The sequence below is a fragment of the Lissotriton vulgaris genome, chromosome 1_1 (genome assembly GCF_964263255.1).
Source record: "Lissotriton vulgaris chromosome 1_1, aLisVul1.2, whole genome shotgun sequence".
NCBI lineage: Eukaryota > Metazoa > Chordata > Amphibia > Caudata > Salamandridae > Lissotriton > Lissotriton vulgaris.
Window position 1 is genome coordinate 1,245,808,381 of NC_141685.1, and position 22,735 is coordinate 1,245,831,115.

Here is a 22,735-nt window from a genome sequence, read left to right on the forward strand (position 1 = left end):
ATGCGTGGAGATTGAGCGGCGGCAGTTGAGGCCATTTGACTTGCCTCCTGAAGTCTGTAATATCATTCTGGCAGCCAGGCGTCACTCCACAAAGTCGGTATACGACTGCAGGTGGAACAAATTTGTGGCATGGTGCACAGCAAAGGCTGTGGATCCCCTTTCTGCCCCTCTTTCAGAGGTTCTCCTCTTTCTTATCTCTCTTGCCCAGCAGGGCTCTGCTCTGGGCACTATCAAGGGCTACCTCTCTGCTATTTCCGCCTTCTTAAGGCTGACTGATCAGCCCTCTTTGTTTAAGTCCCCAGCTGTAAATAGGTTTTTGAAGGGCATCACTCATATGTTTCCTCCTGTTCCTTTCGTGATGCCTCAGTGGGACTTGAACCTTATTTTGACTTACCTGATGTGCGCTCCTTTCGAGTCACTTCATAACTGTCCTCTTCGTCTCCTTACTCTCAAGACTGCATTCCTGGTTGCCATCACCTCTGCCAGGAGAGTGAGTGAGCTCCAGGCTCTTTCCTCTAAACCTCCTTTCCTTTCTGTCCATCCGGACAAAGTTGTGTTGCGGACGTGACCCTTTTTTCTACCCAAGGTAGTCACAGCCTTCCACATCGGGCAGTCCATCACCTTGCCCACCTTCTTTCCGCCTCCGCATTCCTCGAAAGAGGAAGAGAGGCTCCACCGTCTGGACCCAAAACGTGCGCTCTCATTCTATTTGGATCGCACATGCCAGTTCCGGATGGATGACCAACTCTTTGTTGGTTAGGTGGGCACTTAGAAAGGTCGGGCGGTGCACAAGCGGTGGGTCGTGTTGTGCATCAAGGTATGCTACTCTTTGGCTAAAAAGGAGCCTCCTGTTGGGCTGAGGGCCCATTCCACTCAGGCCACGGTGGCTACTACTGCCCTGGGTCGGGGAGTCCCCTTGCAGGACATCTGTCATTCAGCTACGTGGGCCTCGCTGCACACATTTGCGAGACACTACTGCCTGGACAGCCAAGTCCGGAGAGATGGCTTCTTTGGCCGTTCCGTTCTCCAGGACTTTCTGGTGTGATCATTGGTTCGCAGACACACCACCAGGGTTGGTATTCCTGGGGTATCTATTCTAAGGTAAAGAATCTAATACTAACCTGTTTCTTTCAGATGCACAAGTTACTTACCTTCGGTAACGATATATCTGTAAGAAACAGTAGTTAGTATTAGATTCCTTACCACCCTACCCATTCTCCCCGTTCTGCGAACCGATATCTAGGGTTAAGGTCATCCCCTTTTAGGGCCCTAGTTTCATTGCACCAGGGTTGGTTTTTCTCTGGCGCGGAGAAAAGCTATGTATAAGAACTGACGTCAGCGCGCGAGGGTGGCGTCAAAGTACTCCGATGACGTCATCCCGCCGCCAACGACGCCGACGATGGACGCGGAGCCGCAGACGACGCCTACTGACGCGCAAGGGTACAGCTACGCAAAATTTTCCAGATACAGTCTGACGCCTGGGAATATTCTAAGGTAAGGAATCTAATACTAACTACTGTTTCTTACAGATATATCGTTGCCGAAGGTAAGTAGCTTGTGCATTTCTCCTCGATCTCGCCTCCAAATCCTCATTCTTCTGTTTAATGAGCTGCAAGACCCCGTCCATACCACGCAGCTTTCTGTCCATTTCTGTTTGACCCTCTTCCAATTCCGTGATTCTCGTCTCCATAACGTTCATGCGGCCATCATGTTTTTCTACTCGTTGTGTGATTCTGTCTAATCTTTCAGCCAACGAGTCCATTTTCGTATCTATCCCCTGTAGACTGGTTTTCAATTCCCTAAACATGGAGCGAATATCATCCTCAGGAGGTGCGGCCACTGCGTTATCTCCTGTCTGGTCCTGACGGTCCACATCGGCATCAGTGGATTTTTTGTCGAAGGTAATTTTCGGCTGTCGAGTCTCAGGCTTCCCCATTTCGGCACCTCCGGCCCACAGAGTTCGTACTTTAGACTGTGGGCCAAGCAGCTCGGGCACTATTATAATCTTCTCTTCCGTGTATATGATGATGCTCGAATAATACAATGTGCCACAGGTCACCTATGGCACCATGCGATGGGATATTAACTTTCAGAATCCCTATACTAAGCTCACCCCTGGTTTCCACCACGCACCTCCAGGGCCTTTAGGATATCTTCAATGACCGCGGATTCACTGCCCCAGGTCTCCTCAATTAGCTATGCAGTCAGCACGCACCAGCACGGCCACTGTTTTGTCTCTGGCTACACAATTATGTTTGTGCTTACGAGATGTATCACTATTCACTTTGAAAGCCTGAGCACTTTTAACCATAATCCACCTTTGTCACTGGTCTTTCACTCAGGACCGCCTAAATGGTGCCGCCTCCTACTCACCAACAACTCCCAGTACCTATATGTCTCTGAACTATAGGTGATGGGGTGAGGATGGCCATTTCCCCAGGAACTAAAAGGAATGCCTCCCTCGTGCTGTCCCAGACAGTGCCTCTGCGTGAGATACTCGAGTCTGTGCACAAGTTCAAGTGCTCCCATGCTCCTTAGCCGTCACTGCGCTCGAGGGCCCTCGTCGGATGGCATCCACCGCTTTTATTGCCCAGCAGAAATCTGCATACAACTGGCACCCATGCAACTGGACTAATGCACCCAGGCGCCCTTCTCAAAATGGCGGTCGTGCTGTTCCATGCTGAGCCGCCTCACCTTGCCGAGTCTTTATCAATAATTCCACCGCCGTCAGGGCAGAATCGATTATCGCTGTCCCCGAGCCCCAGCTCCTACCTCTCTCCTCACCCGCATGTAGCGGTCGCGTCCATCGGCAGCCCCGGGACTTCCAGTTGTGTCCCCGTGCCGCGCGAGCAGCCGGCCCGCACCGGAGATATTCCAGCCGACACCACCTCCTTAAGCAGTCGGGTCCTCAGGCTCTCCGGTCCTCCGCAACGTCTCCACCCTTCAGGCGGCCCGAACCTCCGCCTGCAGTAATCCGGCAATCTGGCTCCCGCGATCGCCGTACCACCAACCCAACGTCCCGGCTCCTGCTCCACCAAAGCACAGGTAGGCCTCTTTTCCGATGTCGGTGGGAGTTCCTCCAGCACGTCGGTATTCTCACTGTAACTCGCAGGCAGGCGGTGTCACATAACCGGCCACAGTATTCTTGTAGGTTTACGCCACATTACTGGTTTCGGACGGATATATGTCGGATTGATCGGCCTCAGCAGGCGGAGCCGCTCCCACAGCTAAGTGAAGCCACGTGCTTATTAAGTTTGATGCTGTACATTATGTATTCTTGTGGTTTCGACTACCATGGGGAGCGTGCGCAGATACGAGGAGCCTGGTTAAGGTAGGGGGTCAGAGAACGTACCTTGCCTCTGTGCATTGTACATTTCATGCATTCTTCTCTCTCTGTCTTTCTCTTTCCACTGTTTCGTAACTCTCCTCTTCTCTCAGGGTTTTTTGACATCTCCATCCAAAACCATTAGCGTACACAAGTATTGGTTAATATCATTATCATTCCTCCGGTAACTAATCAGCGACTTCCATGTCATCCAGAAGCATAGGTTTTTGTGCTCACACACTTAACCTGGCTTAGAGGCACTCATTACTGACTCCTGCATGGACCCATGTATGACTAGGCACCGGAGCTGTTACACTGCTCACCTGGCCTAGAGACACTCAATACTGCATGCTGCATAGTGCCAATATCGGCCCACTCACCAGCCTGCTCGCAGCAACATGCATGTCGCAGATATAAGCAGACAAGACAACTTTTTGTTGGAGAAAAGTAGCTGCAGGTTTATTAGCATATACACATGCCAACAAGGTGGGTTATCTTACAGACGATCCAAAGGCAAGCCGCCCCTCGCGACCTACCACCTGATGGGCCAATTTGCAATGGGGCATTAGCCAATCATTGCTTAGCGGTTGTGGTGAGGAGATAGCCCCTCCCAATTCCGGTGAACCATTGGTCCACCCTCCTGCTCACGCCCCCCCTACGAGGGGCGGAGCGTTCAAGCGACCCCCGGTTGTACAGGTTTCCAACCGCCCGTAGGATAGCGGGGCGCCGTCGCACCTCCAGGGTCCACCGCACAGACTTCCTGGGAATATTAGGCCTCAGCATCCTATTGTGCTCCTGAAGAGGGTACTCCCGGGTACCTTTCCGCCTCTGGATCGCCCTGTAACTCTGCCACAGCCCTGGGTGTGGCGACCGTCGCAGCCAGGGTCCCCCACCAAGGCTGGCATGCTGCCTCTATTTCTAGTGAATATTACTGGGTCCTCTCCCCTAACCAGCCAGAATCGTTCCAATGAAAATCGGGCAGAAGTGACGAAATATCTTCACAAAGCCCCTTGCGCATGGCGTAAGGTCTCCCAAGTCAAAGACGCCCTGTCTCCTCTGCCCCTTTAATTATACACAGCACAGGACCTCCTGCGTGTTGGCTCCAGCGCCTCCCCTGACTAGCGCCTTGCCTACAGAGATGGAGACATGTCTGACCACTGAAAATTACCTGTCCCCCACTGGTGGCGAAACACGTCATTGTGGTCGTTCTATCAGGTGCCATAGAAAACTGCAGTGACCAGCGCAATCCCTAGTAAAAGGACCTAGGTGCACACACAAGGTGTCACGGCCAGTATAAGGGGGATTGAGAGTGTAGAGTCCTGATCATGATACACTGCAAGGCTTTGCAACGGGTCAACCTATGTTGCTTGCTGAACAAGCGCCTGGTCACAGGAATGTGGACCCCGCTAACCACTTGAGACCCTTATATATACACCGGGGTGGAGTCGAACAAAGATAGTGTGTCACAAGATTCCCAATTGGTGGGTAGGAGTATCCGCTGGAACCCGTCTGAGAAAGTGTAAATACAGTTACACGCACCTCAGTCCAGAATACCCTTGACTGATCTTCAGAGTCACCTAGAGCCCGCTGCCCCCGCATGGCGAGGGAAAACTGGCCCAAAACCCCCAGACTGAGATTCGAACACTATCACCCCCACAGGCTCTAGCTAAAGATAGGCTACCCATGACCTGGCAAGGAAAAGACACTTGCACAAGTCGACCCCTTGTGCCTGGCCTTCGTAGTACCCTATAAAGCTGAAACAAGCAGCCTATACAACTGTATATAGATGCAGTGCAACTAGGGGAACTAATACTTCTCCCTCTTACCACCTGGTATGTGAACACTGCAAAAGGAATCCAGACTTTCGTACCTGAAAACAACTAAATAGATGCTGTCTTGTTGAAAAGCTTACCCAGGCACCTGGCCAAAAGGAGCAAAAGCAATTGCAAACCTGGCCGCATAAGTGCCCACATGTGACCCACGATAATAAGCAAGGAGCGGCACATAATAAATCCGCCTGAACCACAGCAGAGCCAGGGCTGAGCGGTCGTAGTGGGATCAGGCTGGGGGAGGTATCTGTGATTAATGCAGGCCCAACATTCTGTGCAAATAGACAATGTAACACCATGGTGTCAATTTGCCTGAGATAGAAAACTGTCAATGCTGTGGAACAACTATGTGAGTGTCTCGGCGTGTGCCAGGATGTATGAGAAAAGAGTGGCTCATGCAGGCCCATCAAATCTGCAGGGCTACCCATCAGTCAGGTGATGTGCGGAACTTTGCCTGGTATATGGCAGCCATGCCATAGCCTCCGACCGTAACCTTAAAAAAGTAGATACAAAACGGTTGCCTACAAGGCCATAACGCACCGAGCCTGTGAAGGCCGACCAAATGGGACACATGTGTCTAGGTGAAAGCTTACCAGAGGGCTTACCCCCAGGCCCCTCCACTTTGTGTCAACCCCAGATGCATAAAATTGACTATAAACAAAGTTGTCTGCCCACGTCCGTACCCTACAAGAAGGTAGGTCAAAACAGTTGCCTACAAAAACACCCCAAGCCTGTGAAGGCCTGAATAACAGGTACGCATGTCCCGTGAAAAGAAAAGGCTGCACTCCAAACTAGGGCATTCAGATCCAGGACCCCACACCCTGGTCCCAGTGTGTGATATTCCTTGTACCTGCTCCGCGCCCTGGCAGGCCAGCCCGATAGCGTGGGAAGGTCTTGGACGAGGGAGAAAGGGCCAGAGGAAGCCCAAAGCCAGCAACAACGGTAGGCAAAATCTACCTAGCTCAATAGGATAAAGACCTTATCAGAACGCCTATTGTTGTACGAAGGTACACATTCCATCCTCCAAAGGTGATGCATGAAAAGCCCCGTCTTCCGAAAAGTACGGAAAATAACATTACAGAATATGGCACAGGGTGTTCATGAAACTGTTTTCACGGAATACTCAAGTTGCCCTGACTCGGACAAATAAAAGGGGAACTCCCAATGTCCCGCAAGAGGTGCCTGAAACTCATACTCACCAGATCCCACCGTAATTTTTCCCCGGGGTGGAATAAAGCGCATGCCCCCTTCTAAAAGCCCCAGAGACAGAATAGAACATCAGGGCAGACGCTGCATCTTAAGTGGGTGACTACATAACACGTGGCGAGCTGAGATGCTGTGGTCCCAACCCCGGTAGACCCATCTGCTGTCCTTAACTTGTGCAAAGTGTCGAGACCAACTCTGTCCTGCTTGCTAGACAGCCCCCGGGATTACTATCCCACCACCGGAGGCGGGAAAGAGGCATGCTTGTATCATAGAGGTGCTGGCGGGCGAAAGTAGTTCAAGCGGTAGCCCTGCCCTTATCAAATCATGCGTGCATAATTGCGCGCTGACGATAGCCAAGTACAAGCCGGAGTAACTGCCCCTAAAAGAGACAAGTGGAGGACAGGAACATACCCCTTCTAGTTGCCCTATACCCAGTCAGCTGCGTCCACAGTCCCACAACCCCAGTGGGTAAGGCTCTCTACTTGGTAATACGTCCGGTGACCCCCCCGAGGGGGTAGGGTCGTTTCCCAGCGTGGTGCATGCAACTTGGGGAACACAACAAAGAATATAAACGCTACCCAATAGAAATCAGAAGAAAAGGGCAGGGCCAAATGGCGCCAAGCTACAGAGCCCAAGCCTGCTTGTAGTACGAGACTGGTAGACCACCTAATCATAATTGTACAGCAAACGAAGTGTCGCTAATCTCTGTAAAAGACCTTTCAAACTCGCAAATTAAATACTCTAACTATGGGAGAGTCCTCCCCGGGATCCAATGTAAGGGAGACTGCCAAAGAGATGAAAATCTTTCTGGACGCTGAACAGAGGAACCTAATACCTAACTCAAAAGGACTCAATCATCGACCACAGATGGATAAAAGGCTGGGAAGGCCCACCGGGGGTGAAACTCGTGTCCAAGGGGTCAGGCACCGCCCCCTTCAGTGTAAACAAAGTCCACTGCGCCAGCAAAGCCGCCTACAGGTCTGTTCCTAATGAGAAGCGCACAGACACCTTCTAGAGACGTCCACCCTAAGTGGGGATAGGAAAGAAAAGGGGCATGTTTGTCAGCTGTAGCGGGATGCCCACTGCACCCCGAGTGCGAAAACCTTTCTACCTGTAGTTCGTGCTGGTGACCCCCCACGGGAGAAGGGCAGGTCTCCAGCGCTGCTCCTGCCGGTGAGACAATACACATCCATTAAATTCCCTGCCCCCCCCTCACCTACCAGAATATATACTCGCCAAAGATGCAGGGGCCCACGATGCCCCCTATACTACCACGTACAAGCCTGATGACAGATAAGCGAACTGGTATGTCCATGATATATTCTTGGAAGGGGTGGGATGGGACAAACACAAGCGTAGTGCGAAGGCAGCAGGGAATCCGAGACTAGAAACAGAGCCTTGTTGGGATGTTAGGTCAGCGGATGACCCTAGCACTGATGTGTGTTATATTAATAACATCTAATTTGTCCCCTACCATTCTACCTAGGGACACCTCCTCATCCCAGGGCATTATGCAGACCTCAAAGATACTTTCCCTTAAAGACCCTTCCTGAAAAATGCCCCTTCTTGGGAGAGAAGAGGACCCCAAGAAAGGAAAGTTCTATTCACCTAGCCTATGGAAGAGTCTTCCCAGTAACATGTCGATAGACATTCTGCCTCTGGATGAAGACAAATTCCTACCACCTAATGTAGGTACTCTTTTGTAAACAAAACAAAGCTCACTTTGATTGGTAACACCCTGTAGCTACCTCCTACATATTGCTTGCTTCCTGTACTTGTACCAGTGCCACCAATGCCTACGACACTATAGTTCTGGTGTTAGCCAGCTGCCAAGAGATGCATTCAAAACCTCTACGTGGACAATGTACTGAGAAAATTACACCCTTGACAATGTAATCCCCCTGAAAAGCCCCGATAGCTGCTGCTCGAATCGTAGCCCAAGAAAGTCGCTACTCCAAGGACACCTATTGTTGATGCATGTGAAAAATGAAGGCCATAAAAGTGTGATTACGAGAACTGGGCACTGCGGAGGGCTGCGAGGCGGGATAGCTTCGATCCTGGTGCCCCTGCAATCCACCGAAAATCTTGCACGTCGGGGAACGCATGCGAGACACACTGCTCTGCCACCTAAAGGACCGTGGCCTCAGCAAAGACACTTGCCCCCTATCTGATAAATATGAAAGAAACAACCTGAAACTGACATGGCGGCGAGTCCGAAGCATAGCCTTCTCCTGCACCCTACACAACCTGGAAGCGGTGGCTCCACCAGAGCACTTGCCCCGCCGTGCTGCCGTCTAAGAAACCTGGACAAGCAACCGCGGCACACTAAAGCACGCACTACGGAGTGAAGTAAATGTAGCCCCCAAACCTTCGAGGGGAAAGGCAACCTGGCTGACCAGCAACGGCAGTGCCTACCGCACTAGAGAATGCCAACATTTGAGGCCGCATGCGCCTGCAGTGCCCCCCATGCACGACTAACTGAGCCCCACTGCACACAATCAAAGGCCCCAATACCGGACACCAAGGAGCTCGAGACGCTAGGAGCTCTGAGCTCCAGAGGGGACTACAGCTGTAAGAGCCAACGGGCTCTTACAGCCAAGCCAGTGCGCCCCACCCCTGCATCCGACTAGTTCCCCCGCCCTGAATCAAGTCGGATCGTAAAAGCAGAGGAAAGACGAGTCCCTGAGAAAGCGGGCGGGCAGGGAATCTGCCGCTTACCAAAGGCGAGCCTGCCCAGGTCAAAAGGCAAACCGTTCGACAAACCCCGTGCCCCACGAGAAGGCCAGGGTGGGGCGAACCCTGGAGTGCGAGGGCTTGGCTTCGCTACAAGAACCTAGAATGATTCCGAAGGGAATATATACCAGTGACGCCAAGAAGCAGAAAGCGGCACGGAAACAGCAGTCCTAGTGATAAAAGGCCGGCACTACTCGCGAGAGCAAACGCAGCTCTCTAAGCTCGTGCTGTGGACCGCGCATACCAAGATGACCGTACCATGCCCCTGCATGTAAACAAAGGTAATACAGACACGCCATATCCACTCAGTAGGAGACTTAAAGAGGCAACTCCACAATTTGGCCGCCAGCAACACTTGCACACGAATTTCATCAATAAAACCGACATGCATGTCCCCGCCAAATGAAGCAAATAATCAAAACAGGCCGTACAACGGGCCCCTTATCCCACATGCGCCAGACATCTCGCGGGAAACTGCCCATAAAAATTAGCCGCACCGTGCACCCTTACCCGCATGGGCAGGACATCACCAAGTACTGACCCTAAAATGTCCGAATACCGACGCCATTGACCACGTGCGTCGGACATAGGGAAAGAAGCTGCCCTAGAAAATGGCCGCCCTGGGCGCCATTACCCCTCTGCGCCAGACATCACGCAACTAGTGCCCCCAAAAATGGCTGCACATGTACACTATTACCCACTTGCTCTGGGCATCGGCAAATGTGTAAACGCAGCCAACAGAACACCAAAACCAAATCCAGAGCCTAGAGCCGCCCGTTCCACTGCACCGAAAGCAAGGTTCGAGGCGCCTGTCGTCAACTCCTAGAAAACTTCTACATCACCCATAATCCGGCGCCTCGCTGGACTAACCTATCATACCGCATAAGTGTACCAATAAATTTGCCCCCACTACCTCCTGTCCAGCACACCCGTTAAACACTGGGAGACTGTTGGCTCACATATGTCACCTTTGATAATGCACCGTTGGTTACCTCAGAAATTGAAGGCTCACGAAAGTCAATGTTGCTTCAATACATGTGACGTATGCTTAGTAATTTGCTCACCTGTAATGTTCACATGTAACAGTTTAGTTCCTATTGTGAAACGCTCTGACACCTTCGGGTCAAGTCCACGCTATAAAAACACGCATAGATAAATAAACTCTGCCTACCAAACCCGACACAGCCCGACTGCATGTAAACTCGGATGTTGCCGCTAAACTTGCCAAGATACTACTTGAAGGAGGAGGTAATCAGCGCTAGAAGTAACAACGAAGTAAAGGAACTCACCTCGCCTCCGCTCCTTCAGTTGGGGGGGGCTCAGGAAAGCGAGAACCCTAGCTCCCAAGCGCAGCTAAGGGGCAGGAGTCGCAACAGGGTGAAGCAAAGCGAGAGGGGTTTCCCAAGAAAACACACGCACATGAGGAGGACCCTGAAAACACCCGCACTCCTAACGCCAGGCCGCCAGCGCTACCCCGTGGTGAAAACGCCTTACCGCACCCGGAGATTGCACATGCACAAGCAAGCAGTAAAACATTTGGCCACCCAAAGGTTTGCCTGTTACTGTGGCCGAAGCCTCAAAGTCTGCAGTCCCACTTAAATGAAGCCTTGGCGCTCCAGATAACCATCCCTGAAATAGGAATACAACCTCGCCCTACACTTACAATGCTCTGCTCACTGATCAATGTATGTCCGGTAGCATGACAAAATTACCAGGCAGGCAAGAGTGAAATCCTGCTGACCTCACTCCCACCAGCTTGCCTGCCCAAGTATCCGAAGTCCAGAGAACACCCTGCGGTAGACTTCATGCTCAGTTACAGAGTCAGCTGAGTGGACGAGTGTAGAATGCATAAAGTTAAATCAATTAAAACAGTTTAAACAATACAGCGAGTAACGGGTAAATGTGCAAACATCCATACGAGCAAAAAGATTGTAAGTCTCTCCCGGCACAAGCCTCGGGGCGCCTTCGCAGCAGGATCCCGCATTCCCCGTGTACGTTCGGGCGCAGCCGATAAACTCGCTGAGCCCTCCGGCCCAAACACAACTATTGCTGCGGAACAGAAAGCACCAACATAAGCCGCTCCACACCCCGGCATCAGAGCTAAAATTATTAACAAACCTAGCGGTCCCACATGCCACAGCTCACCCTAGGAACCCATGGCGTGGAGTCCTCAAAGTGGGGGCAGCGGCGTAGAGCACATGACCCCAATTGCCTGCTCTCCCCGAAACACCGCAAGCGCACGCCACATCCCTTCGCTCGCGACCCCTCCGAGGAGCCAAGACTAACGAGGGACAATAAAACACAAACCCGTCCCCGAAAGGGGACGACTCACCCCACCGAAGGAAAACGGACATCAACGCTAGACCAGGCCTCTGGCCGGACGACCAGAGGGCAAACAAACGGCATCAGGGTGAGGGGACAGCGGACAAAGAGGCCGCTCGGTGGGCGGGGGAGGAATATATACTCTCCCCCGCCCACCCCAGGCCGGAAGTGACGCGCGGGACTCTCCGGGGTCTCAAAGAGCTGGGCTGCCCCGTGTGCCATCTTGTGGCACTACGGTGGCCGCCCTCTTATTTGTGTCCCCTGCGGAGACGTGTCGGTCGGCCTGCATTGCCCCATGTGTGAATAGGCTTGTGAGCTCATACACTGCTCACCTGGCACCAAGCTCAATTACTGCATGCTTGTGACCTCATACACTGCTCACCTGGCACAAAGCTCAATCACTGCATGCTCGTGAATGCATACACTGCTCACCTGGCACAAAGCTCAATCACTGCATGCTTGTGACCTCATACACTGGTCACCTGGCACAAAGCTCAATCACTGCATGCTTGTGACCGCATACACTGCTCACCTGGCACAAAGCCCAATCACTGCATGCTTGTGACTTCATACACTGCTCTCCTGGCACAAAGCTCAATCACTCCATGCTCGTGAGCCCATACACTGCTCACCTGGCACATAGCTCAATTACTGCATGCTTGTGACCTCATACACTGCTCACCTGGCACAAAGCTCAATCACTCCATGCTCGTCAGGGCATACACTGCTCTCCTGGCACAAAGCTCAATCACTGCATTCGTGTGAGTTCATACACTGCTAACCTGGCACAAAGCTCAATCACTGCATGCTCATGACTGCATACACTGTTAACCTGGCACAAAGCTCAATCACTGCATGCTCGTGACCTCATACACTGCTCACCTGGCACAAAGTTCAATCACTGCATGCTTGTGAGCGCATGCACTGCTTACCTGGCACAAAGTTCAATCACTGCATGCTTGCGAGCGCATGCACTGCTCATCTGGCACAAAGCTCAATCACTGCATGCTTGTGACCCCATACACTGCTCAACTGGCACAAAGCTCAATCACTGCATGATGTGACCGCATACACTCCTCACCTGGCACAAAGCTCAATCACTGCATTCTCGTGAGCACATGCACTGCTCACCTGGCACAAAGCTCAATCACTTCATGCTCATGACCTCATACACTGCTCACCTGGCACAAAGTTCAATCACTGCATGCTTGTGAGCGCATGCACTGCTTCCCTGGCACAAAGTTCAATCACTGCATGCTTGCGAGCGCATGCACTGCTCACCTGGCATAAAGCTCAATCACTGCATGCTCGTGACCCCATACACTGCTCAACTGGCACAAAGCTCAATCACTGCATGATGTGACCGCATACACTCCTCACCTGGCACAAAAGTTCAATCACTGCATTCTCGTGAGCACATGCACTGCTCACCTGGCACATAACTCAATCACTGCATGCTCATGACCGCATACACTGCTCACATGGCACAAAGCTCAATCGCTGCATGCTTGTGACCACATGCACTGCTCACCTGCTACAAAGCTCAATCACTGCATGCTCGTGACCTCATACACTGCTCACCTGGCACAAAGCTCAATCACTGCATGATGTGACCGCATACACTGCTCACCTGGCACAAAGCTCAATCACTGCACTCTCGTGAGCTCATGCACTGCTCACCTGGCACAAAGCTCAATCACTGCATGCTTGTGACCGCATGCACTGCTCACCTGGCACAAAGCTCAATCACTGCATGTTCGTGAGCGCATACACTGCTCACCTGGCACAAAGCTCAATTACTGCATGCTCATGAGCGCATACACTGCTCATCTGGCACAAAGCTCAATTACTGCATGCTCGTGACCTCATGCACTGCTCACCTGGCACAAAGCTCAATTACTGCATGTTCGTGAGCGCATACACTGCTCACCTGGCACATAGCTCAATTACTGCATGCTTGTGACCTCATACACTGCTCACCTGGCACAAAGCTCAATCACTCCATGCTTGTGACCACATGCACTGCTCACCTGCTACAAAGCTCAATCACTGCATGCTCGTGACCTCATACACTGCTCACCTGGCACAAAGCTCAATCACTGCATGATGTGACCGCATACACTGCTCACCTGGCACAAAGCTCAATCACTGCACTCTCGTGAGCTCATGCACTGCTCACCTGGCACAAAGCTCAATCACTGCATGCTTGTGACCGCATGCACTGCTCACCTGGCACAAAGCTCAATCACTGCATGCTCGTGACTGCATGCACTGCTCACCTGGCACAAAGCTCAATCACTGCATGCTCGTGACCTCATGCACTGCTCACCTGGCACAAAACTCATTTACTGCATGCTCGTGACCTCATGCACTGCTCATTTGGCACAAAGCTAAATCACTGCATGTTCGTGAGCGCATACACTGCTCACCTGGCACAAAGCTCAATTACTGCATGCTCATGAGCGCATACACTGCTCATCTGGCACAAAGCTCAATTACTGCATGCTCGTGACCTCATGCACTGCTCACCTGGCACAAAGCTCAATTACTGCATGTTCGTGAGCGCAAACACTGCTCACCTGGCACAAAGCTAAATCACTGCATGCTCGTGACCTCATGCACTGCTCACCTGGCACAAAGCTCAATTACTGCATGCTCATGAGCGCATACACTGCTCACCTGGCACAAAGCTCAATCACTGCATGCTCGTGAGTGCATACACTGCTCATCTGGCACAAAGCTCAATTACTGCATGCTTCTGACCTCATACACGGCTCACCTGGCACAAATCTCAATCACTCCATGCTTGTGAGCGCATACAATTCTCATCTGGCACAAAGCTCAATTATTGCATGCTTGTGACCTCATATACTGCTCACCTGGCACAAAGCTCAATCACGCCATGATTGTGAGCGCAGACACTGCTCACCTGGCACAAAGCTCAATTACGATTAAATGAAAAGGAGTAACCCTGTGTCCCTCAAACCTGGGTAGGTACGTAAATTGAGCAAAAGTGGTTTTGTCGGGTTTGGAGAACAACAACGTTATTAACACAGCTATAAATGCGGTCATAGATTTAGAACCTCTGACACAAAAACAACAAGCTTAATGAGTAAAGCATGTAGGAATCAATTGAATTACTAATTCTGGGATCAATTTTGTTTCACTCATGTCTTATTTACTATGTACGTTGAAACAATTGATTCCTACATGCTTTACTCATTAAGCTTGTTGTTTTTGTGTCAGAGGTTCTAAATCTAAGACCGCATTTATAGCTGTGTTAATAACGTTGTTGTTCTCCAAACCCGACAAAATCACTTTTGCTCAATTTACAAAGCTCAATTACTGCATGCTTGTGACCTCATACACTGCTCACCTGGCATAAAGCTCAATCACTGCATGCTTTGGCTAGCACCTCTTCAGAACATATGGCTAGACAGAACCCTTTTGGGAGACTGGAGAGGCGCAGGAGCGAGGTGTCTGCAGACCCCGAAACACGGGATGACTGAACATTGCACAGGTGTAGACTGGCACTTTGTGTGAGCTAGAGTGAGCTCTGGCACCAGCCCCTCTGCAGAGCAATCATCATGTCTAGACCGACCTTTAGTGTGCCACATTCAAGCCTTTCCATTGCCTTTATAAATTAAAGTTACCTACTCAAATCTTAAATCATGTTCTTGCAGCCTCAGTGCACTTCACTTCCTCCATTCTAGTGAGTTTGACAAAATGTGAAGATTTCAATCAAACATACTTTTTTAATTAAGAAATTCTGATTGTCTAGTTAAGTATAACAATTGACATTATTGTTTTCCTAGGAGATATGGTTACAGTAGATGAACTGAAATATTTTGGTGATCCGCAAGGAAACTTTAAAATCCTCAAACCTTGGTGGGATGTTTTTACTGAATACCTCACAGTGTTGATGCTTATGGTAGCTGTTTTCGGAGCCACATTGCAGGTAAATTTGATCACTATTCTACATTACCAGATTTTAATTAAAGTAACTGCATAAAGTTGTGATGAGACAGAGGACACATGTTGTATCAGCACCAATGCACTTGGGCCTACTCCTGAACCTTGTAGGGTCGAAAGTAACCAGTGTAGGGGCCATGGATGGTCCCTCAATTACTCAATTATTTCCTGCTTTCTAGCTAACCTTGTAGGTTTTCTTAGACAAGTGATCTGTGTCAAGAGCCCTTTGTTGGGTCTTCAGTGTCATTTTATTGCCTCACTACCAAAAGTTGTTGACTCTAGCGGGTTGTAAGAATCTACCTTCTCCATAACCAGGTCATAACAAGAACTACGAATAGTATATGGTCGAAAGTTCCTACATTGTACACTGTATAGTGTTAATATAAGAATAATAATTGTGTCTAAAAAAAATAATGTGGGCTTTCTGTGTTGTACTGCTAAAAAACCCAATAAAGATGGCTAAAAAAAAAAGATCGAAGTTCCTAGTGCAGTAGTCAGGTGTCTCCTGATCCCTCGTTTTTCATTTTGACTGATATGTTATATTTTACTGTGCAGGAGACTCTGGATATGAATCCCAGAACAGGTGCTGGGTTACAACCCACATGGTACCTCTTTCATCACGAGTGACTGTTGTCCCCATGACTAAGCCATGGCATGACACATGGTTAAGTATTCTAGTTTTCACTTTCAACCTAGTGGACACAAATCCTCTTCCCCAGTTGAAACTGCAAACCACTAAGAAATGATCACAAAAGGGCAGCAGAGACCAAAAAGGAGAGGTTGAGCACCTAGCCTCGCCTGCCTCTACTCTTTCTACCTGTCACCCTATACTTTTTATTGACGGGGTGAGGAAGATTTTTACGACCAATATCTCCTACACCTTGCCACCTCGTTATAATGTGTGGTGCGACCTTACTTGTTTGTAATATGTTGTGCTTCCCTTGTGAATTGTCAACATATTTCGCCACAGAAACCTAGTTTTAGTGTCTTATTTGGTGGTTGTAAAAATGTAAAAAAAAAATAGCACAGTTGATTACCTGAGGCAGCGTCAGGTTACGTCAGACATTGTGGGTTGGTGTTGATTCCTCATTTTAATGGGTTTCTCACGGTTTAATGCTTGTTGGGCTGGTAGTGGTCCCTTGATGCAGCCATTTTTCAGGCCAGGAGGCTGGCAGTCTTTTTACCTCTTTCAACATTGCTGTGCCATAATGGCATTTATCAGCATTTGAAAAGTGTCAGCATCGCACAAAGCAGATATACTAGGATGCACTGAATAGTTTGTCATAAAGCAGACAGTGAAAGCTACAGTAATATCAACAAGCTCTCTAAATCCTTGCATGCAGTGTCGCTGGCTTATCACCGCACAAGGACTACAGCCCGCTCCGCACGGTAATCTCTTCATGGAGACCCCACCTAACATTCAGAGTCGCCGGCTTCTCACTAAACGTGAGCATTGACCTGATTGGTGCAGCAACGATCACAGCTCACTTCACGGTACCCCTCCTCTGGTATACAACGGTTGCTGACCTTCCCTGCACAATGGCAGCCACCCAATTGGTGCAGCAGCGTCTACTCACTTTACTATGGGGTTCCTCTCACTAGGATTCCCTGCTGAGTTTTGCTCCCTCCAAAACTCTCCTCTTCCTCACATGGCACACAGGTCTTGGCAAGCAGGGAACCACTGGTGTTCCAGGCTCCTGTGTAGGTTGTCTTGGACTGCCTTGGTGATGTCCTGTCACCGAGCTGGAAACCAGCAGACTTTGGCCCCAATCCTGGCGACAGGCAGAAGTGTTGCACAGCTTCTTCTCCTCACACAACCCTACTACGTTCTTGACAGCTGACAATTTTAGGATCTCAAGCTCCCGTCCTTATAGTCGATTTCTAGAGACAAATGTAATTTAGAGACTTTTACCTTTATTTTGCAGGCCTGCTTCCTTTTGAAGTTAGCCCTTTTCTGCCCTGTCTTCCTCTTGAAAGTAGTCTGTCACAGCACGATTGAGTCCAAATCTGAAAGCCCAATAGCACAGGCCATGGGAGTGACTAGAAATTCAATCCTGTATATCAGCCATAGATCTCCAACATTAGATCTTTTATATATTCATATATTTGAATCATTCCCCGTCTTTAGGCTGGGAATCCGCAGTAGAGTAAAATAGCAGTATAAAGTGTAAAAATATATATCACATATAGTATATAGTGCAAAAGGGTAATAGGCCTAAAGCAGCAAAGGATATTTAGTAATGCATCCACTTCATTTGAAAGAACCCAAACTTCAGCCAATGACGTGGAAGCTGAAGCACCCTTACTCCGCCTAGAAGCCACCATAGCTCCGATTTCCACTGCACATCGTGTGTGTGGGAGTCCACTGTCAGAGCTCTGCTTTAACCTTTCAGGTAAAGATTGTTTCAGTTTCTGGCCCAGAGAGATCTTTGGTCTGACAAGCAACTGCGCCAACTGCCACCATAACTGACAAGGTGAAGAGATCTCTTTTTAAAAAATGTTTATCGGGGGCGTGGCCGAGCGCGGAGCGAGATGGCCGCTTAGTCCGCGAGCTCCGCTCGCCACGGCATTCATCCTTTGAATATCCTGCTCTTCCCCGGGTCGCACAAGCTCGGGCAATGCTGACACGGCATCGGAAGTTGCGAGGATTAGCGGGCGGCAACTCCGGCGCTTGGCCGTGATCGGCGGCCCTTCCATTCACCCTTTTTGCTTGATGCCGTGGTGGCGTCCGACTGCTGGCCGAGGGACCGGATGTTGATGCCGGCCGCGGATGCCACTCGAGGTCGCGGCTTTGCGGGCCACGAAGCCCATATCTTGGAGCTGCGGGAGAGACACTGCGCCATCCCAGACGGACGTGGGGATTTAGCGCCGCCACAGACACGGACGCACACGCTGGAGATCTGATCCACCGCCTAGTAAGACTGTTCCTTTGTTCTCTGTGCCGCGTGTGGATCTACTGGACGGGCTGGGATCGCCATTTTGGAACGGGAGCAACGTTGCTGGCGCTGGCGGACCTGGGGCAGACCGGTGCATCGTTTTCAGACCTCGGAGGTATGGAGGTCGGCGCTCCTGCGCACAGTTGGTGGGTCTGTCCCTGCTACTGAGACTCTGTGCCACATAACGCTAATGCTGCCCGCGCTTCTTATGGGGCATCCTGTGACTGAGTGAACTGTGTATTGGCAAAGTGTAATGGCGGATTGATCGTAGCAGCTGGAGGTGGCGCCAGCCCCCGCTCTGGTGGATTTCATACTAACTTTTTGGCTGGGCGGTTCGGTGGGGGCCACTGACACTGGCCGGGGTAGAAGATACCCAGAGAGCGAGTGAGTTTATATCTGCTAAGCACCATGGAACCTACGGCTCGTGACCTCATTGCTGCTCTGAGCTCCCTGCGCCTTACCTGGGTGGATGGGGTCAGGGACCTTGGACGGCGCCTAGACGCTATTATCACCCAACCGTGGGAAGAAGGCTCCGGCGATCCCGTGAGAAGTAGTGTCGTGAGCGGATCTTTGCCGCCATTGAATGCGCCTGCTACGTGTCTACTGCTGGTGCCATGGAGGGCCCTGGATGATGTTGGTCACAGATCCCACTTAACCGGCCGCGTGAATGTGACATCGGGGCCTAGTGCTGCAACACGTGCGGATTGCCTTCATGGGCCTGTTTCACCACCCAGCCATCTTGTGCTGCCCCTACTGGGTCGCAATCTGAGGGATTTGCTCGGAGCCCTGTTCTTGTGCCTACATGTCTTGAGGAGATCACTTCTCAGTCCCTTGCTTCTGGGGTCTCTCACGGAATTGCTTTTGTTCTACCCGCCTGGCCACCTTGTTCGTCCGGGGCGGTGCCCCATTGCAAACTTCCAGTGGCTACGTATTGACGGAAGGGTCAAGTTGGGACAGGGGTGAACTCTTCCTCTATACATCGCAGGACTGATCCCCGGTCACCCATTATGATGTGGACGCTTTGCTGAACTATACTACGACGCCGCCATTGCTTGTCGACCTGCTGGTCTGTTTGTGATCGAGCCTAAGCTGCTTTGTGCGAATGGGGTGGGGCGGGAGTCTGGTTGTGTTGACTTTCCCCCGTCTTTTCCCTTATGTGGGTATTCTTGGGGCGACAGGCACGTTAGTAGGGGGGGGGGCGTAGCCTCTTCGACGTGCAGGGTGGGGGGGTTGGGGCTTGATTTTCGTTTTCTTTTTTGTTTCTATGGCCTTTTCTTCTTGTTTTTTCTCTTGTTTCTCTTCTTCTTTCCTATATATCTCGGGTCAGATGGGGGTTGGGTTTAGTTCTTTCCGGGACGATTTTTCGCGCTTTGCGTCTATGTCACTATCGCAAGGTTTATTGATTCACGACCAGGATATCGATTTTAATGCATAGTTACTGAATGATTACATATCCTGCTTTTCCTCCCCTCTTATACTACTGTTTGAGGGCGCATTTTCTGTTGCGAATTTTCCCATGTAATAAGTGCCTTTTTGTATGTCGTAGGATCCTTTCATCGTTGTTATAGAATGATCCCTCTTATATCCTACTATACCGTAGACAAGCTAGATTGCAACTCCTGATGTGATATATTGACTGGGCGGGCGCTAACTGGGGTGATATGTACTTCGGTGCTTGTGTATCCTTATTGTAATGATTTACGCCAGTATTTTGATAATGATGTTTAACTCGTGGATATCCTTTTACTTGGTCCGCCCTTTCAGCTACCCGATCTGACTTTAGGACGATTCGTCAAAATTACAAAATTAAACCCTCTCTATCCTTTTCCTGTGGCTCCTTGCCAGTCTATCGTAGTGTTGTTATTTTTGTCATCTATTGCAACGCAAGGTACCTTGGAAGGTTATATATTGTCATAGCGGCCGGCCCGCAGTGGTTGTAGGCAGACGCTGTGTACCATGTTTATGATAAATAAAGGTTTTCCAAAAAAAAAAAAAAAACATGTTTATCTTTTGGCTGTTAGAAGGTTTACACTGATGATCCACACTCTCAGTGTATTTATTGGCTTTATCCTAAATGTAAAGCAGCAGATTGCAAGATTTGTAAGTCTTTCTTCACTAAGACTCTTAAGTATAGAGAGATGAGGTTGGCATTACTTCCGACAAATGAAGTATATTTTCCTCCTTCTAAAGGAGATGCCACCTCTTCAGCGGACTATTCTTGGGCATTGCCACCCCCCAAGCACTTCCATGAAGGCAGTGCATAAAAGGAGACTTGTTTAGTTTCCCGAGCATGATTTATTTGGTATAGCTCCTGCAGTCACCTCCTCTGCTGACAAATCTGAGAAATCTTCAAAAGACATCTCATCGACCTCGAGACCGTCGATGAAAAATCATTGTTGACGCTGAAGATGTAGACGACGTAGTCACCATCGATGATGACTCCACCGCTGACGGCAACACTGTCGGCATCAAGCATTCCGTCGATGAAGGCACAGCCGATATCCAACATGCTGTTGATGGCAAAGATTATTCCATTGATGACGACCATTCCATCGATGACGACCATTCTGTCGAAGACCCTGCAGTTGACAGTGATAGCCTTACCGTCATCGATGACGACTGTACAGTCGCCAACGATGGACCTACTGTCGAAGGCTATACAGTCAACGTCTATAACCATACTTTCAACATCATCACCGTTGAGATACATGCAATCAATAGAGTCAATGGGAAGAGATGTTTTTTCGCCTTTAAAGGTTATGGATGTGCCTCCAGTGCAATTATTGGCTAAGAAGCTAGTGATTATGTCTCATTCAAAGCTTATAGACCAACACAATTGAATGTGAGATATGTCCTAGATTTTTGAGAGGATGTAATGGATGATGATGAGCCCCACAGTAATTATGTGTGTCTACAGGAGTACATATCTGGATGTTCACTTTAATTGTTCTACCTATTCTGATGTAAAAGGAGAGGAAGCTGAGCTACCAGCAAACGGTGATGGAAGGGAAGATGATGACATAGATAATATTGTCCCAGGTGGAAGTAATTGGCCAATTCCACACGATGCTACGGGTGATATTTCTGAATGTAACTCTTTGAAAAAGATGCTAATTTAAAGTACCAAAGACCTCTTTTGATAAATCATGTTTTCTATATGACTTCAAAGAGCAACCTTGTTAAATCCATTCCTGTTCTTGATTGTGTCTGGTCAGATAGTCTGAAATTGATTAGGACACTGGCTACCGTTCCAGCTGTGCTACCTCGTCCGAAAAAGAAATATAGAGCCCCGGATTTAGATACAGCTTGCCTCACTGCTCAAACTAACCCAGATTCATTCATTGATTCAGCAGCTCAGAGAAGGACCGAGACCCTAATAACACCGTCATCCAGTCCTCCAGACAAAGATAACAAATGTATTGACAATCTGGGTCAGAGAATTTCTTCTACACCATAAATCTCAATTAAGACAGCCAATGTTCTGATGAGCCTAGGTTGTTACAATCGTTATAAGTGGCATAACATAGCCCCATAACTGGATCTTATCCCTGAGGATAAGAAGGAGACAGCAAGAAATATTTCAAAGGAAGGAGAACCTACTTCTTCTTTCATTATCGACACTGTGATGGATGTTTCAAATACAGGTTTCGCTAGTTGGCAGGAGGGACGGTGCTACTGCGTCAAGGCTAGTTGAAATCCACAGCCTTCCATACTGATGTCCAAGCTAAAATCCTAGTCATGCATTTTGAAAGGCTAAGTCTTTTTGGTAAGCATGTTTATAAAGCTCTGCAGGGCCTTAAGACCAACACTGATATAGCAAGGGTGTTTGGACTCTTGCAGTATCGCAGATTGGGGTCATTTACATCTCGTGACTCAGAGGTCACATCATTTGAGAGCAGGTTTCAACCATTATGGACAAGGACACCCTTATTATCTTCAAAGACAGTCTGGATATGATCAAGGATACTCAAACCAAACCCAACCTTTTTCGAAGATCTGCAGGAAAGAAAAAAGGTTCCTCACAAGTTCTAACCAACTAATGATAATCAGAAGAGAGCCTAACTCCCAGCTTGGCCCCCTTTTCCCTCTAGTCCTCAGAAGCTGGGGGGGGGATTTCTTTTTTTGCTCCAGCAGTGAGGAATATAACATCAGACAAATGGGATTTACAAATTGTCCAGTCAGACCATACATGCAAGTTCATCCAGAAACCTACAGTTAGTCCACCAAGAAAGGAACATAATCTTCATTTGAAGGAGCTGCACCTGGAAATTCTTATTCCTCTTTCCAAGGGAACCATAGATATTTTCCCCAAGTCACAAAATAACCATGGCTTCTATTCTACATTCTGCCTAATAATGAAGAAAACAAGTCAATGGATGCCTATACTAGATCTCAGAGAGATGAACACTTTT

At 49.4% G+C, this 22,735-nt stretch overlaps 1 protein-coding gene across 1 annotated transcript in view; it reads left to right on the forward strand.

The window, feature by feature from the left end:
* The first annotated feature begins 15,235 nt into the window (after positions 1-15,235).
* LOC147748935 (volume-regulated anion channel subunit LRRC8A-like) overlaps positions 15,236-22,735 on the forward strand; it is a 56,033-nt gene continuing 48,533 nt past the window's right edge. Inside the window, exon 1 of the mRNA XM_086936503.1 lies at positions 15,236-15,373. Coding sequence (XP_086792629.1) covers positions 15,236-15,373 — 138 coding nt within the window. The remainder of the gene's footprint in view (positions 15,374-22,735) is intronic.